The 17,792-nt window shown below is 37.6% G+C and overlaps 1 protein-coding gene across 1 annotated transcript in view; it reads left to right on the top strand.

Annotated features, from left to right (window-relative positions):
* The window catches only part of LOC106072737 (uncharacterized), a 29,733-nt gene extending 12,171 nt beyond the window's left edge, over positions 1-17,562 (top strand). The window contains exons 9-16 of the mRNA XM_056004372.1: positions 6,345-6,430; positions 8,394-8,516; positions 10,931-11,086; positions 11,910-12,120; positions 12,933-13,069; positions 15,111-15,277; positions 15,779-15,926; positions 17,041-17,562. Of these exons, the coding sequence (XP_055860347.1) occupies positions 6,345-6,430; positions 8,394-8,516; positions 10,931-11,086; positions 11,910-12,120; positions 12,933-13,069; positions 15,111-15,277; positions 15,779-15,926; positions 17,041-17,488 (1,476 nt within the window). The 3' untranslated portion in view covers positions 17,489-17,562. The remainder of the gene's footprint in view (positions 1-6,344; positions 6,431-8,393; positions 8,517-10,930; positions 11,087-11,909; positions 12,121-12,932; positions 13,070-15,110; positions 15,278-15,778; positions 15,927-17,040) is intronic.
* The last annotated feature ends 230 nt before the right edge of the window (positions 17,563-17,792 follow it).

Here is a 17,792-nt window from a genome sequence, read left to right as displayed (position 1 = left end):
ATTAAATATCTATATAATTAAAACTTGTTATTGATATTTTAACCGATCTTTATCTTATGTCGTTCCCCTGTTAGCCGATTGGGGGGGGGGGGGGGGCGAACATATGTAGCCCTTCCAACCTTAATCCTTTGAGAGGAGGGGGGGGTCGGTCCTACTTTTAATTAGAAATCATAGTTTGTGAATAAAATTAGTTGAATTACAATATAATTGTTATATAATGTTGCTACACTTCAGGTATCTTAGCCGTTACGGTGAGGCGGATGGGGGGGGGGGGCGATAGCTTCTGCTGCCCTCCCCACTCTAGCTCTCTAAGTGGGGGTGGGGCGGTCCTATTTTTATGGAGAAATCATAGTTTTTGAACAAAATTAGTTGAATATCTAAATAATATAAACTATATATTGATGCTTTAATCCATTTGTATATAATGTCGGACACACGATCTGGTCTCAAATTTTATCATAAGTAAATATAAAATGAAAAAGGGTTGTTCCAGGTGGGAGGGGCGATACATGCGATCGCCTTCCACCCATCGGACAAACCAATACTTTTTTCTTTTTGCATTTTAGTTAAGAAATTACAAAATAGTAAAAAGTGTCACTAAAATAATTTATATAAGCTAAAAGTATAAATTGAATTCTTTTATCGAGTCGCACAACCTCTATTCTTTAATGCTAAATGCAATCATTAGCAGAAATTATAAAAAGGAGCGAGAATTAACGTTTTCACTCTACCGCCCTCTCCCCATTCCAGATGAAAAGATGACGTTTTAAAACAGAAAAGTCAAATGTGGCGACAGAGTTTATGTCATTGTATACGACTTTATCTGAGTTATTTTAAGATAGACTTTGTTTTGGAAAATTTAGAATTCATATGAAATTTTTCATTGTAAGAGTAACAATTAAGATGATGTCTGAACCCAAATATTATTTTCCTAGTCATCTTTTCAACATTTACTCAAACTGATATTTTTATGTTGTAAAAATAAATTAGGACAATAACTCACAAGTTATGCTAATTGGTTCACTTAATTTCTCCTCCCACTTCAACTTAATAGGATGAATAATGAGATGTAGATGTTAGGAAAATGCGTTTCTGCAGTGAAGAACGCAAGAAAACGATTTCGGCTTCGCCCCGATCCCCACTGGGGGAGCTTACAGCGCTCCCCCAGACCCCCTAGCTGTCAAGAGAAAGGCCTCAATGTGGCTGTTTTTGTCTGCTTTTTCGCTGAAGGTTGAGAAACACTGCTTTTTAAACATTCTAATATATATATATATATAGAGAGAGAGAGAGGAATATATATATATATTGTCACAGATGCCATAATAGATTTATTTGTATATTTCACATTTAAAAGATTGTGTGTAAATAGAAATATAAACCCTTGACTGAGCCTCAGGAATTACCCCACAAATCTAGATCCTTGACAGCGCCTCAGGTTTTACCCGAGACGTAATTACGATGTTGCAAATCTATTGGTTGATTTGAAAATAAATAAAGACATTTTTTTAAAAAGAGTTAGCGCCAGAGAATTGACGAGAGGGAAAGAACGCCAGTCGATGAAAGAATTTCCTAATAGGCAGTCATGTTTTCTAAGAGCTTTGGTTTAAGCCTTTGTAATATTACTTGTGCTTGTTAATCTGTAACTTGTACATAAGCTGTACTTACGTTTTATATTTAAATAAAGTTCCAGAGTTGTGTTTTAACAAAGAATATTTTATTGTGAATCCTAGATCGTCATTTATTCAACTATTTTAATTCAAGTGAAATCCCCGGCACCACAACGCACGTTGTGACATATATATATATATATATATAGGAATCCAAATAATAGTTTATCCAATTCACTGAAATGACCATTAATAGTGTATCACTAGCAAAGAATGGCTGACGTGATTATTGAAGTATCAGAAAGTTATTGAATCATTGCGATGTTAAAATTGTGCCGTTTAAATGTGCCAGATTTTCTCAAATGTAGATTGATGTTTTAATATTATGAAATGTGTGAATTTTTATAATTTTTTATTTTTTTTGTGTTTCAAATTTAACCTATTAAAATCTACATAAAATACTTGTAGATGATAAAAGAAAACTTGGAAAGTCTTGAACAAATCTCTCAGTCCTACAACCAAGGCACATGTCAAACAAATATTTGTCCTACGTTTAGCCTCGAATGTGGATACAGGTTTTATGCCAAGAGTCTGTCCTACTTCCTGACCATGGTCTAGTACAGTGTTTCCCAAAGTGAGGTACGCGTATCCCACTTGGAAAAGGAAAGAGTTTCAATGGAGTACGCGCTGCACATAGTTGTTTTTTTTTCTTTAAATACCCATTTATAAATTAGAATTAAATATCATGTTCACTCTATAAATTAGAAAAAATATCATAAGTTTTAAATCCTTTTTAGCGGCCCCCGAAAGGGGAAAAGACGTTATTAGTTTTGTGTGGCCTGTCTGTCCGTCCGTCCGTCCAGTTTAGATCTCAGAAACTAGAAGAGAAAATGAAAATTGGACATCATGATATTTTAGATCATTCAAAGTTATGATGCAACGGCTACTTTTTTCTTTTCCAAAAGTGAACCATCTAATTTTTTAAATTATATATGCAAACAGATTTTTCAAAAAACAAATTGGGGGGTGATAACCAAGTTGTAAAGACACATTGAAAAAGATAATAAATTCTCGAGATACTTCTTAGAGCAGTGGCGTCACTATGGGGGAGGTGGTGTGAGGGGAGCGGTCGCACCAGTCGACACCATTTTGGGGTGACGACCAAGTTGGAAAAAATTATAACTTGGCAAAAGCAGACTCATTGAAAAAGATAATAATAAAATCTCTTGATAGATATATGCCCAAATATGCCTAGACACATCTAGATGGTAGTTTAAGGGTCAATGACACAGCACAACGTTATACCATTTCTGTCTTAAAGTATAACAAAAGAAACCTGTTCATATGACGTTAAGTCTGTTTATAATTTTAATTAAATATTATTGTAAAATGTGCAATAACATTTGAATAAATGTAATTAACAATAGGATTTTACATTTGAGTAAAAATTCAATAAAATTAGGTAATCAGCTCACTGTATTGGTTCACCAACAAAATAACTAGCAACAGTGTTCATTGGAATAAATTTCAAGAAAGTTGATGGGGAGGGATGATACCCTGAGCTACCTCACTAGGTGTATCTGGAGGTTTCCATACTGATCTTAGGTGATCACTTAACACTACTCTACTTATTTCAGAAGTGTCTTATCAAAGACGACGTGTTGCACTGTTTGCTTTTATGTGAAAAATAACATCAGATTTCTTTAAACGATTAAAACATTGGTAAATTTGATGGGGGTCACCTCTTTGTAATCTTGTTATTATTTATTTTATGTTGTTACACTTACAAACTCAAATACGAGCTAATTTACATTATAAGACAAGTTTCTACAAAGATTAAGAAATTGATATGGATGTTACAACTTCCGTCGATACAGACTCTTTCAATGGCAAAACTATGTTTCCATTTTTTTTTAGATGTATTTGATGTGTCTCTGACGCATTAAAAAAGCTCTTTAATTGAGTACTTAATTGCAATAGAGTTATTATTACTTTGTGTATGTAGACCTACAAAAAAAGAATAAATCTTTTGGCTGAGGGTTTCTCGGTGTTCTGAAACGTCTAGAAGAAGTTCGCATAGGTCAAAAGTTTTAGAAACTCTGGTCTTGTAGTACAAGGAATCTCTTTTGACGAATAAAAAGACGATTTTAAACATCTGCCAGTTCTGACCATACGACTCTTTCATAGCTCAAATTAGCGTTCATATACAAATAGTGAAGTATTCTTATACGCTCACTTTGACGATATGTCAATTTGTTGGCCAATGTTCCCCAAATCTATGTCACGTCAACTAAACCTCTCGAAGGCAAGGGCACTAATTATGACAATAGAGTTCAATCCTATGCAAAGACTTAACGGACTTAAAGCCTTTTTGTGCGAATAGAGAGGAAGGGTGTACGCACTCTGATAGACAATATAAACACGAGAAGATGGAATTGTTTTCTACAGTACGCAGATGTTCCGTCCTTGTATTCAGCACAATTGATAAGAAACTAAATTGTTTACTTACACGTCCCAAAGTTCTCGACACAGGAAGTCCTCGTGTCATAAAGTAGAGGAAGGACAGGAATATAAAGCTTTACAAAAACAATGAACTCTAATGCCCTGAGCTTGTCGTGATAAATGACGTCATCAATATATGTTTCTGTGCCATGTTCGGTAGTTTGTTTATTTTTTAACAACAAAAATGAACATGATATTGTTACACGAATTCAGTTAGAAAATACAACAATAAACATGTTTATATTTAACCCTGACGGACCAAGTAAAACAAAGGACGTTTGGGCCACGAGGCCTTCTTCTGCTACAAAACAAACAAAAGACAAACGATTTAAACAAAATAGTCTTAAGTTAACATATCTGTCCGATGTTGTTCTCTACCGAGGCAGAGGCTTGTGTAGAAGCGCGGGAAATCGGAAGGGGTTGGTGATGTATGGCAAAGATGAATGGGAAAAAGGGTATAGTGTTAGTTGAAATAAAACTGTGTTGATTGTTGATACCTGAAGTTGGAGGGTGCCTGACATGTAAGTTGGTTTTCGATCTGCAGGCGGGTATTTTGTCATTATATTAATATAAACATTCCTGCAGCGATTGATACCAATAAATTCAATACATCCCAATAAACGCAATACATCCCAATAAATGCAATACATCCCAATAAACGCAATACATCCCAATAAATGCAATACATCCCAATAAACGCAATACATCCCAATAAATGCAATACATACCAATAAATTCAATACATCCCAATAAATTCAATACATCCCAATAAATTCAATACATCCCAATAAATTCAATACATTCCAATAAATGCAATACATCCCAATAAATGCAATACATACCAATAAATTCAATACATCCCAATACATTCAATACATCCCAATAAATTCAATACATTCCAATAAACGCAATACATCCCAATAAATGCAATACATCCCAATAAATGCAATACATCCCAATAAATGCAATACATCCCAATAAATGCAATACATCCCAATAAATGCAATACATCCCAATAAATGCAATACATTCCAATAAACGCAATACATCCCAATAAATGCAATACATCCCAATAAATGCAAGTAACTCTGAAACATTTATAACATCATTTTGTACACTTCAAAAATCGTTATTTACATTGTCCTAAAATATGCAACTAGAATAGTTAGTTGTTGTTGTTTTTTTAATGAAAGAAATACCTTGAACATTTCTATACTTACAAGATACAATAGTCTAAGCGCCAGAGGGACAAAAACAAGTATAAAACAGTTGAAAAAAAAAGACAACTTCTTATAAAGACTTTTGTAAGAGCGATGGCAAAATTGTCAGAGCCGTTTTCGAGATCCGTGTCCATCCATCCAGGTTGTTGAACCCATAAAGAGTTTGCAAGTTGATAAGAGGAATTGTAAAAAAAAAAGTATTCTATTCGGAATTGTTAAACTACAATTTAAACATAGTTATCTCACCTTTGTTTAGTTGTTGTTTATTTTTTTACAGTGCCTCTATTATCAAGTCATAACTTTATGGAGGATGGAGGGTAGAGGCTGGAACCTGGACACGATCTCAAAAACGGCTCTAAAGATTTTCCTTGAAATTTAACAGTTGATGTACATCGCTGAGAAAAGAATGACTAACTCGTTGGCCACACGAGGGAAACTCTTGTTTGACCGTTATAATTTTTCAAGTAAAAAACTAATACATTTAAATATGGCTAATAAAAAACAACATGGCGAAACATGTTGTAGTGTACCGATAACTGAGTTGTTTCTTCATTAAATTTAATGTTGCTTTCACTTAATTGATAGATTATCTAAGTTTCATCTAAGCTTTGTTTAAATGTTTACTTAATTCTAATCCATCTAGAATATTGTTATGCTTCTCCGCGCTGTTTTTTGTTTTTTGTTTTTTTTGTAGATAAGTCCAAATGGAGGTAACTCTCAAATAGCCCACTCAAATAACAAGCGAAAGGCCAACTCGACGCTTATGAATGATGTTAAATAATTCTTTAATACATAATGAAGCGGTAAAGCGCTTGGCTTCCGAACCTAGGGTCTTGGGTTCGAAACCTGGTGAAGAGGAACTTAACTTTTTACTACGTAATTGTCGTTAGACTAAACTTTCCGAAACTAAAACCTGTCTCTCTCTCTCTTAAGCCACCAAAAGTATTCTTTGTTTACTTTCGTTACACGTCAAATCCTAGTGTTGTTTTTTTAATAGTCAAGTCATTATCGCTAGGCCAGAACTCAACGCTCACGGCGTTGGTACGTCGAGCTGACGGTGCTGAATTACGAGTTCGAAACCCGGCTTGAGCAAACACAAATGTAATTATTTTTATTTTGATATATATTTTATTTTATTGTAAGCTGTATACGTTGTCTTTTTTTAAATATGTATTTTGTATGCTAAGATGTTATTAACATTATTGAAACTTGAAAATACAGAAATACTGAAAATGAAGAAAAAGCGATATGGCAGAATGTAAAGGCAGTATTAATTCAAAGACTAGAAAAAACAGAATACAATGCAAGAAAAAAATAGTGGAAGTTATTTTGAAATAAATAGATGAACTAAACAATGTCAAAGAACACTACATCAAAGTCGTCAACTAAGAAATATACAAACTACTTTCAGATTGAAGTGAAAAAAAATGTGATTTTAAATTGCCAAAAAAAAGCGCACTAATTATCATATATCTTCTCAGGTACAAAGCTTCTCAAAACTTTCTATACTGTGTACACCAAAACACTTAAACAAAAAAAAAAGAGATACTTGTAGTTGTCCGGCATCGATGCAAATCTTTACTATAAAATGTAACGAAGTAAAAAAAAAATTATTGGAACTTGAAGACCTTCACCTTTTAATAATTTTTCTTTATTTTAAATTTGCTAATGGAGAGATTGCTTCTTGTTCAAGATACGGGGGTAGTAGCTAATAAGCATCAAGCTTTTTGTTATTGCATAGTTTGAGACTCACTTCTGCAGAAGCGACACAGAATGTCGAGTTGTCTTATCTTTGATCCGTGACCTCGAGACACAAAATGATCACAATTGTCAGATCTCAACCTTGGGTCTTGTTTTTGACTTCTGCTGCTGCCCACTGGAACTGTGTGTGTATATAGATCAGGCTTTGAACTCTTGCCAAGTTCTGACAGGATTCTGTCTTAGCAGCTTACATCGTAAATAATAAGTTACTTTTTGTTCTACTTTTTAAGCATCACATAAGTATTATTCACAAAATATTTTCATAACTTTCATAACTAATTAATTAAAAGAAGATTTAAATTCAACATTTTTTGTGTCTAGAAATCAATATTTTTGGCATTTCTTCTCCTAATTTTCTATAAGACAGTTATTTTATCTCACTTTTATACACCTGGATATAATGTGGTTAATTAATCCTTATATTAGAATACACATAAATATATCCATCTTTCTTTACTTCTAGTTTTTATACCAGAGCCGGCCTTAGGAATAGGCAGAGTTTAAGTCATTGGTTAATATGCATGACTGAATGCATGACGCGTAGGACGTAATCATCTTCTTTTTTTTGAAGTAACGTCTGTACTACATAAGGTAAGATAAGATAATAGGCACATAATGCAGCCGCCTAGGCCCCCCCCCCCCCCCAAAGGATGGGGGCCTCGAACAGGACTAAAAATTGCCACTTTTGGATCAGTTTACTAGTTTAACTCTGTCTCTAGGCCCCTACTTCGAAAATTGCAATATTTGAATTTCAGTTATTTTTCTATTCAGTTGTAGACGGGCAGGTTTTTTATAAATTGCATGCTTTTTTTTCGCTGTTTTCTTTTTCTTTTTTCTTTTTTAAATTTTATTTGGGGCCACCAAATTCCCTTCGCCAGGAGCCTCCTATAATCTAAGGCCGGCCCTGTTTATAAGTTTGTTTTCATCTCGTGATTTGTAATCTCCACATTGATGTTTGCAATGCAATGATCTGTCATTTTCGGTTCGTCTTGTATTAATTGTGTGTGTACTTTACACTACTTTGGAATACTCGTTGATAGTTGACACTACGCCCTACGGTATTAATTTGAATCTTCTTTGATTTCTCATATTATTAAAAATCTCATTTGTTTCGAGACATAATTTATCTAAAGTTATACGAATTAATATCATTTCATCTTTTAAATGTTATGTGGACTGTAACATTTTTGTTTCGCATATCTCACCTTCGGGTTAATTTCCGTTTAATCTTTGATCAAAATATATTGCATCAAATAATTAATGTATCCTTATTTTGTATTGTTGTTGTTTTTGTTTCTTTAAGTAAGTCTATAAGAATGCTGTTCCAAGCCCTTGGTATACTTGTACTTGGCTGTGTGACTGTCCACTCTGCCAAAGACTACGCCTCAGCGCTAGGAAAGTCCATTCTGTTTTACGACGCTCAAAGGTAAAGTCTCATTGAAATGTTTTCTGTCATACATGTAACAATTTCCCCATTTGATTAGTCTCAAAGATATCAATGAATAAATCAGATACCAAGGGTATTATTGCAAGGAGCCTCTGTTTCAATCTTGCCAGACATTAGCTGGGGCAAGGAGTCTCTGTTTCAATCTTGCCAGGCATTAGCTGGGGCAAGGAGTCTCTGTTTCAATCTTGCCAGGCATTAGCTGGGGCAAGGAGTCTCTGTTTCAATCTTGCCAGGCATTAGCTGGGGCAAGGAGTCTCTGTTTCAATCTTGCCAGGCATTAGCTGGGGCAAGGAGTCTCTGTTTCAATCTTGCCAGACATTAGCTGGGGCAAGGAGTCTCTGTTTCAATCTTGCCAGACAGTAGCTGGGGCAAGGAGACTCTGTTTCAATCTTGCCAGACAGTAACTGGGGCAAGGAGCCTCTGTTTCAATCTTGCCAGACAGTAACTGGGGCAAGGAGCCTCTGTTTCAATCTTGCCAGACAGTAATTGGGGCAAGGAGCTTCTGTTTCAATCTTGCCAGACAGTAGCTGGGGCAAGGAGTCTCTGTTTCAATCTTGCCAGACAGTAGCTGGGGCAAGGAGTCTCTGTTTCAATCTTGCCAGACATTAGCTGGGGCAAGGAGTCTCTGTTTCAATCTTGCCAGACAGTAATTGGGGCAAGGAGCTTCTGTTTCAATCTTGCCAGACAGAAGCTGGGGCAAGGAGCCTCTGTTTCAATCTTGCCAGACAGTAACTGGGGCAAGGAGCCTCTGTTTCAATCTTGCCAGACAGTAACTGGGGCAAGGAGCCTCTGTTTCAATCTTGCAAGACAGTAACTGGGGCAAGGAGCCTCTGTTTCAATCTTGCCAGACAGTAGCTGGGGCAAGGAGCCTTTGTTTTAGTCTTGCCAGACAGCAGCTGGGGCAAGGAGCCTCTGTTTCAATCTTGCCAGATAGTAGCTGGGGCAAGGAGACTCTGTTTCAATCTTGCCAGACAGTAACTGGGGCAAGGAGCCTCTGTTTCAATCTTGCCAGACAGTAACTGGGGCAAGGAGCCTCTGTTTCAATCTTGCAAGACAGTAACTGGGGCAAGGAGCCTCTGTTTCAATCTTGCCAGACAGTAGCTGGGGCAAGGAGCCTTTGTTTTAGTCTTGCCAGAGAGTAGCTGGGGCAAGGAGCCTCTGTTTCAATCTTGCCAGACAATAGCTGGGGCAAGGAGTCTCTGTTTCAATCTTGCCAGACAGTAGCTGGGGCAAGGAGCCTCTGTGTCAATCTTGCCAGACAGTAGTTGGGGCAAGGAGCCTCTGTTTCAATCTTGCCAGACAGTAGTTGGGGCGAGGAGCCTCTGTTTCAATCTTGCCAGACAGTAGCTGGGGCAAGGAGCCTCTGTTTCAATCTTGCCAGACAGTAGTTGGGGCAAGGAGCCTCTGTTTCAATCTTGCCAGACAGTAGTTGGGGCAAGGTGTCTCTGTTTCAATCTTGCCAGACAGTAGTTGGGGCAAGGAGCCTCTTTTTCAATCTTGCCAGACAGTAGCTTGGGCAAGGAGCCTCTGTTTCAATAATGCCAGACAGTAGCTGGGGCAAGGAGCCTCTGTTTCAATCTTGCCAGATACAGGTGGGGCAAGGAGCCTCTGTTTCAATCTTACCAGACAGTAACTGGGGCAAGGAGTCTCTGTTTCAATCTTGCTAGACAGCAGCTGGGGCAAGGAGCCTCTGTTTCAATCTTGCCAGACAGTAGCTTGGGCAAGGAGCCTCTGTTTCAATCTTGCCAGACAGTAGTTGGGTCAAGGAGCCTCTGTTTCAATCTTGCCAGACAGTAGTTGGGGCAAGGAGCCTCTGTTTCAATCTTGCCAGACAGTAGTTGGGGCAAGGAGCCTCTGTTTCAATCTTGCCAGACAGCAGCTGGGGCAAGGAGCCTCTGTTTCAATCTAGCCAGACAGTAGCTGGGGCAAGGAGCCTCTGTTTCAATCTTGCCAGACAGTAGCTGGGGCAAGGAGCCTCTGTTTCAATCTTGCCAGACAGTAGCTGGGGCAAGGAGCCTCTGTTTCAATCTTGCCAGACAGTAGCTGGGGCAAGGAGCCTCTGTTTCAATCTTGCCATTAGAAAAAATCTTACTCTGTAGTTTCAATGGTCCAGGTGTTAGCGTCTACCTTTAACGGATTATTTCAAATACCAGTTGGAAAGATGAAACTGGTGTCAAATTTAGAATATTTTCCTTTGTTTCATATTGTAAATGTTGGAAATTTTGTAGTTAATCAAAATAGTGTTTCTGATAATGCTTGACATCGTTACGGATCGAGAGACAGAAAAAAAGTTATGGTTAGGGGGACACCAGAAAATAAAATGTGTTGTTTTTATTGTAGTTGTTTATTTTGTTGCTGTTTCATGATATCACTCAATTTTATTTTATGCGAAGGTCTGGTCCACTTCCAGCCAACAATCCCATTCATTGGAGAGGAGACTCAGCCCTCCATGACTGTGTGGTGGGAGGTTGGTACGACGCTGGTGACCACGTGAAGTTTGGACTTCCAATGGCCGCAACTGCCAACATACTGCTGTGGTCTTTGTACAAGTAAGTCTAACTGAATGTTGCAGTCTATCTGAATGTAAAAGAATTACTCGCTTAAGAGTATGGGTAATCGTGGGACCTGCGAAGGATAACTTGTTTAAGTCTCCAAGAATATAAATAAATGTATACATATCGATACTTTTGTAACTTGCATCTTTACACGTCACTTCAACGTTCAACATGATCTTCAAACAGTTACCATCATTCATTTCTGCTTCCTGACATCTGAAGTGTTTCATCTAGCGTTAGGATCTTTCGATTTCTTGTTTCCTTTCCTGCATTCTTGATGCTTTCTTGATACCTCCTTGACGACTTCTTGCTGCTTTCTAGCTATTTTCTTGAAGCCTTCTTGCTGCTTTCTTGATGCCTCCTTGATGCCTTCTTGATTCTTTTTTTGATGCCTTTTTGATGCATCCTTGCTGCTTTCTTGACGCCTTCTTGCTGCTTCCTTGCTGCTTTCTGGATTCCTTCTTGATGCCTTCTTGCTGCTTTCTTGGTGCCTCTTTGCAGCCTTCTTGATGATTTCTTGATGCATTCTTGCTGTTTTCTTGATGCCTCCTTAATGCCTTCTTGATGCTTTCTTATTGTTATTTGTAGGAAGTTTTTGCAAGTCCTGAGTTACTTGTCACGTGATCGTTCCTCTTGAGCTGTTTCCATGGGAGGTCTTCAAGACCCAGTTGATATTTTGAAGTGTACTTCTTTAATAGCTCTGCCACGTTTATGATTGGTGATTGGGTAAAGCTAAAACCTATAATACTTTTCATTTGAACAAATGTTTTTATAGTTTTGCTTCATAAACAACTGCATTTAAATTACTTTATTTTAGATGGAAAGACGCTTATCAAAGAGCCAATCAGTTAAACCAAATGTATGACATGATCAAATGGCCTTTGGATTACTTCCTGAGAGCTTGGAACCCTTCCAAACAAGAGTTCACGTTCCAAGTAGGAGATGAAACATTAGACCACAACTTTTGGGGTCGACCAGAAGACATGACAATGTCAAGGCCATGTAGAGTAGCCTCGGTGGCTCATCCGGTAAGGAGTTTGTTTCATTTTTTAATAGAAAAATCTTAGTTGCTTTGGGTTAGCTAAATATTGGTGGGCTTGTTGTTTTTTTTAAATGGTATGTTGTCCTTGGATGTTTTGTGAGTCATAGTAAGGCTCTTGACAAGCGGGAAGAATGACGAGAATTGAGAGTTTTTGTGTTTCTCTCACTCCTCTCTTCGAATTATATGATACTTTAATCACGTCTCTGAGTCCACCCAACTCTAATGGGTACCCGACATTAGTTGAGGAAAAGTAAAGGCGGTTGGTCGTTGTGCTGGCCACATGACACCCTCGTTAACCGTGGGCCACAGAAACAGATGACCTTTACATCATCTACCCTGTAGATCATAAGGTGTGAAACTTTACTTTACTTTTACATAGCCTGGCTACTATAAGACCAAACTATGTCTGTATTGCATTTCGCACTGCAGTGGAAGAACTAGTTACAAGTCTACTTGTAACTAGCTTGTGTGACTTGTTTTTTTAGTGAGATTTTCTAACTGAAACTTTATGTTTCTAATAGCTAATGAAAGCTGATGCTTAACTATATATAGTAGCTAAACCTCTATGAAAGGGTAAGCTGTAGCCTAAATGTTTAGTAGATTGTCTGCTAAGAAATGGTCAGCTTTTGTCTAGATGTCCAGTACCTTGCCTGCTATGGTAATGTTGTCTTGTCAGGGTAGCTTCACTAATCGTGGCATAGCCTAATGATGGGTTTTAGATGAAGACTGGAATAGTGTATAATTAATGTGCTCTAACTAAAGTAGGATATTTGTACAGTTTGTACTTCCGGTATGTAGGGTAGTGACGTAGCCGGAGAAACAGCCGCAGTTCTCGCCATTGGTTCCATAGTGTTCAAAGACAAGGGAGATCAAGCTTACAGCAATCAACTCTTGACTGCAGCAGAGAGTCTGTACAAGTTTGCAAACGAGCACAGGTCAGTTGCTTAACAATTTGTAACTCAATCTAGTTTCATTCAATAAATAACTATAGTCATCAATCGAAACTATCACAAGTGGCATCTATTCTATCAAACAAAACAAAAAAATAATGCAAACGACAATCCCCAAATTCCAAAAGCATAGCTAAGGAAGATTTCAGTTTTCAAACCACCTCCGAAATTTACGGTAAAACCCCTCTCTTGAATATAAAAAAAGCAAATGACACACTCATAATTCTATGAGAGTAGCCAAAGGAGGTTTTGAGTTTAAATCCCCCTTCAGTGGGGTTTGAAGCTAAAACATAACTCTTCAAAATAAAAAAAAAAGCAAATTACGCACTCAAGATGCTATGAGCGTAGCCAAAGTGGTTTTGAGGTTAAACCCCCTTTCAGTGGGGTTTGAAGCTAAAAAAAAACACCTCTCCAATATAAAAAAGCAAATTACGCACTCAAGATGCTATGAGCGTAACCAAAGAGGGTTTTGAGTTTAAACCCCCTTACAGCGGGGATTGATGCTAAAAAATACCTCTTCAATATAAATAGAAAGTAAATTACAAACTAAAATTCTTTGAGCGTAGCCAAGCCAATGGGGATTTTGAGTTTAAACCTAACCCTAACCCTAACCTTAACCCTTCAAATGGCTTTTTTTCAATTTTAAACCCCTCCAGATGGTTTTGAGTTTGAAAACCCCCTCTTCAATATTAGTCTAAATCAAACTACACACACCAAATTCTATGAGCGTAGCTAAATGGGGTTTTGAATTTGTTAAAAAAAAACTCCAGAAATTTTTTAGTTAAAAATCCCACAACAAATGATTTTGACGATTAAACTTCCCTTTTCGATATAAAATCTAAAGCAAACTACAGTCACCTAATTCCAAGAGCGTAGCCAAGAGAGGTTACAAGTTTCTATCAGTGGCTGGGCTCTATTTAATAAAGTGCAGTGAATAGTCATCTATCGAAATTGAAAAAATCTAAATGTGGCTCAACAAAGATGGCTAAGACGGATTTTAGGAGTCACTTACAGAGATCGGGTCTCAATCAAGGAAATCCTATGCCGAATTGAGAGTCGACCCCTTAGTAAGGTTGTGACAGAGCGTCTCATGAGGTTTTCGGGACATGTTCTCCGACAAGATGAATAACGCATAATAAGAGTTGCGATGACATGGAAGCTATTAAGAGGTAAGCGCAAACAGGGAAATCCTAGTACAACTTCACGCCACACTTTCATGGAGGTCCTCAGAGCAGGTGGGAAGAGACTTCAGACATTGCCAGTGACAGATTTTTGAGGAAACAGCATGCCGCCCAATGCGTCGAAAGGCGCAAGAGGATCTAAGTCAGTAAGCACATTAGGTTTTTGAAATAAAACTTTTTAATAGCAGGATAATGCACTGTAGATACCTCAGAATATGCATTTTGTTGGCTTTCAATACCTGAAAAAAATGATTGGCGGCGGGGTTTCGCCCCTCGCTGAGGGATCTCGCAGCGCACCCCCAGACCCCCCTAGCTGGCAAGGGCGGGGAGTCTACAATTTTTCCACTTACTTTAGGAAGAACCTATTCTAGGGTACAATAAACGTCTTCCGAAAGAATGGTCAGAACATACACACACACACACACAAATATATGTATATGGCAGGGGGGAGAAAAAATCCCCCCCCCCCCAAAAAAAAATCCTGGCTACGACCAAGGTGATAAATTATAAATTGTCAAACATTTCTCTTATATTTCCCTGTCGTCTGTTGCCCATTTACCACTGGAAAACTATCATTAGAATCATTATTGATTATTATTTATTTAGTCGAACAAGCTTTTAGACATATATAAGTAGTTTCATACGATAGAAATTCTTTCTGAGTTTGATTTGATTCAGGAAGTTACAGTTTGCTATTCAAGCCTGAGAGCCTGGCAATAATGTGTCGTCTCTAAAGCTTTTAACTTTAACTCAACAGACCTTACACACAGTCACATTCACACATTCGATCCAGCGTCCACTTTCCCTAACCTGAGTTATTATTGACTTGTGTGTTATCTCCTCAGAGGTCTGGCTCTAGCCAACACTTATGCCTCGACCAGCTACAAGGACGAACTGTGTGAGGCAGGCGTGTGGTTGTATCGGGCCACTCACAACCAAGTCTACCTCAACAACGCTAAAACTCAGGCCGAGTCAGGCTACATCTGGGCCTTGAACCTGGAGAACAAACAACGTGAGTCCATTGAGCTCTTTCAAAGTTCTGTCTGTCGCTTATTTTTTGAATCTCTTGTCCAGTGCTGTCTGTTTTTCAAAAAGGACAAAGATCATAGTTTAAATCTCTTCAGTGCAAACAATAATTGTGAATTTAATTCATTCAAGTCTTAAACAAAAAAGTCAAACACTACAAATAAACACTTAGGAATGTTCAGTTATCTTTAATAGCAATTTATTAGATGACTTCAAGTCAGCTCGTAGCTTGGAATTTGCCATAATTTGGGTGCCCGACCCGGGGGCTTGACCTCTTTAGGGGCCCCCCTGCATTTTAACATTCAACATCATGATATGAGATAATGGCGTAATATTTAATATTTTTAAAAAATTCGAACACTCATTTGGGGGCCTTCACTAGTGGGGGCACGGGGGTATTTCAAATTCCCCCCTATCCCCACCATAGCTACGCCACCGCTTAAAGTTCTCGCCAGCATTCAATTTTCAAACAAAATGTGTTCCCCAGTATCTTGCAATCAGCTCTTATATGAGGAAACCAAAGACAACGCCTACAGGACGGTGGTGATCAACTATTTTAACAGTTGGTTCCCTGGTGGAGGTATCAAGTATACTCCATGTGGGTTGGCCTGGGCCATGAAATGGGGATCTCTCAGGTCAGTACACACCTATGATTAGTTGGTTTTTGTTATTTTTTGTTTTTTGTTTAATCTTCTGATTTTATTGTCCTGTGATAACATGAAAATATTTTGATTGTAATTCTAAAAGTGATGTTATATTTTGTTTGGATCAAGTTTAAAAGTTGATGTTATATTTTGTTTGGATCAAGTTTAAAAGTTGTTATATTTTGTTTGGATCAAGTTTAAAAGTTGATGTTATATTTTGTTTGGATCAAGTTTAAAAGTTGATGTTATATTTTGTTTGGATCAAGTTTAAAAGTTGATGTTATATTTTGTTTGGATCAAGTTTAAAAGTTGTTATATTTTGTTTGGCTGAAGTTTAAAAGTTGAAGTTATATTTTGTTTGGCTGAAGTTTAAAAGTTGATGTTATATTTTGTTTGGATCAAGTTTAAAAGTAGATGTTATATTTTGTTTGGATCAAGTTTAAGAGGAAAAATCTAAAAGAAAAAGTATCAAAAAAAGTGATGACCAATGATTAAGTTTGATTAGTGTGTTGTAAGTTATAGTGAATACCTTTGACAAAAGGATGGAGCAAAGGTATTTGATCAAGTGATATCTCTATGGTTTCAAGTAAACCATCACCTCTTTTCTCTCTCTCTGTAAAGAAATAATCTGGTTGAAGGTCATTTTAGGGTCATTTTGGAAATGTGTTAAAATGTCAACATTATTACTAAGAATCAATTGTTTTTAACACCGCAGCACATTCATCCTAGTAGTACAAGGAAAGTAACTGCTTAATGTTTACAATTATTTCAAAACAGTCATTACTGCCCTTTTCAGAGCCCTTCTTCTTTTGACTAACTGCGAGTGTTTAAGTTTTGTTTGATGAGAGACTAACATACATTTAATGTAGGCTATAGGTTTCCCTCTGCTTGATAGGTCTGACCTACTTCACACACGAATGATACCTGGAAATAGTTTGATTAAAGAAAAAGTACATATTTGCCGCGGATAAATTTAATAACTGTATCCCGCAAAAAAGTGTGCCCTACTTTAAGATTTATTTAAATAAGATTTACTTATTTATAAAATATTTATAATACTTTGAGATTTTTTTAAGCTCAAACTTTATATTTCACTTTAACATAGGTTGGCTGCCAACTCAGCATTTTTAGCTCTCGTAGCTGCTGACTCCGGAATTAGTGCTGACAGTTACCGCAAGTGGGCCGTCGAACAGATTAATTACATCCTCGGGGACAACCCTCACGATGGAGGCTGCTACAGCTACGAAATCGGCTACGGAACCAAGTTTCCTCGACAACCCCATCACCGGGCTGCCTCTTGCCCTAGCAAACCAGCCCCCTGCGGTTACAACGAGGCCAACTCACCAGGTCCTAATCCCCACGAGCTGACGGGGGCTCTGGTGGGTGGACCGGAAGAGAATGATCAGTACGTGGACGTCAGGTCGGACTACGTCCTGAATGAGGTGGCATGTGATTACAATTCTGGTTTCCATGGTGCCCTAGCGGGAATCGTCCATTTACAAGGACGTAACCAGCTTCCGGTGACGGCAAACAAATGCCCATGTAATCAGTAAGAATGAAATGTGAAAAGTGATGTGATGACTTATATGTTATACATACAATAAACAATATCATTTTTGTACAATGACCCACTTGAAAATGTTGTTTACTTTTAGATTTAAAGTAAATTTATTTTTCAGAAAACAATGTAGCTTAGAGTTTAGGTTAAAAAAAAAAAAAACCTCTTCAATATTAATCTAAAGCAAACTACACCAGTCACCCAATTCTATGCGCGTAGCCATTGGGGGAGGGTGGGTAGGCCTTGAGGTTAACCCCCCCCCCCCCCATTCCTACAAAAGGAAAAGCAAAGCTGCAATT

Source organism: Biomphalaria glabrata, chromosome 11, assembly GCF_947242115.1.
Source record: "Biomphalaria glabrata chromosome 11, xgBioGlab47.1, whole genome shotgun sequence".
Classification (NCBI taxonomy): domain Eukaryota; kingdom Metazoa; phylum Mollusca; class Gastropoda; family Planorbidae; genus Biomphalaria; species Biomphalaria glabrata.
Note: the sequence above shows the minus strand (reverse complement) of the source record. Positions and strands in the feature narration are given on the sequence as shown.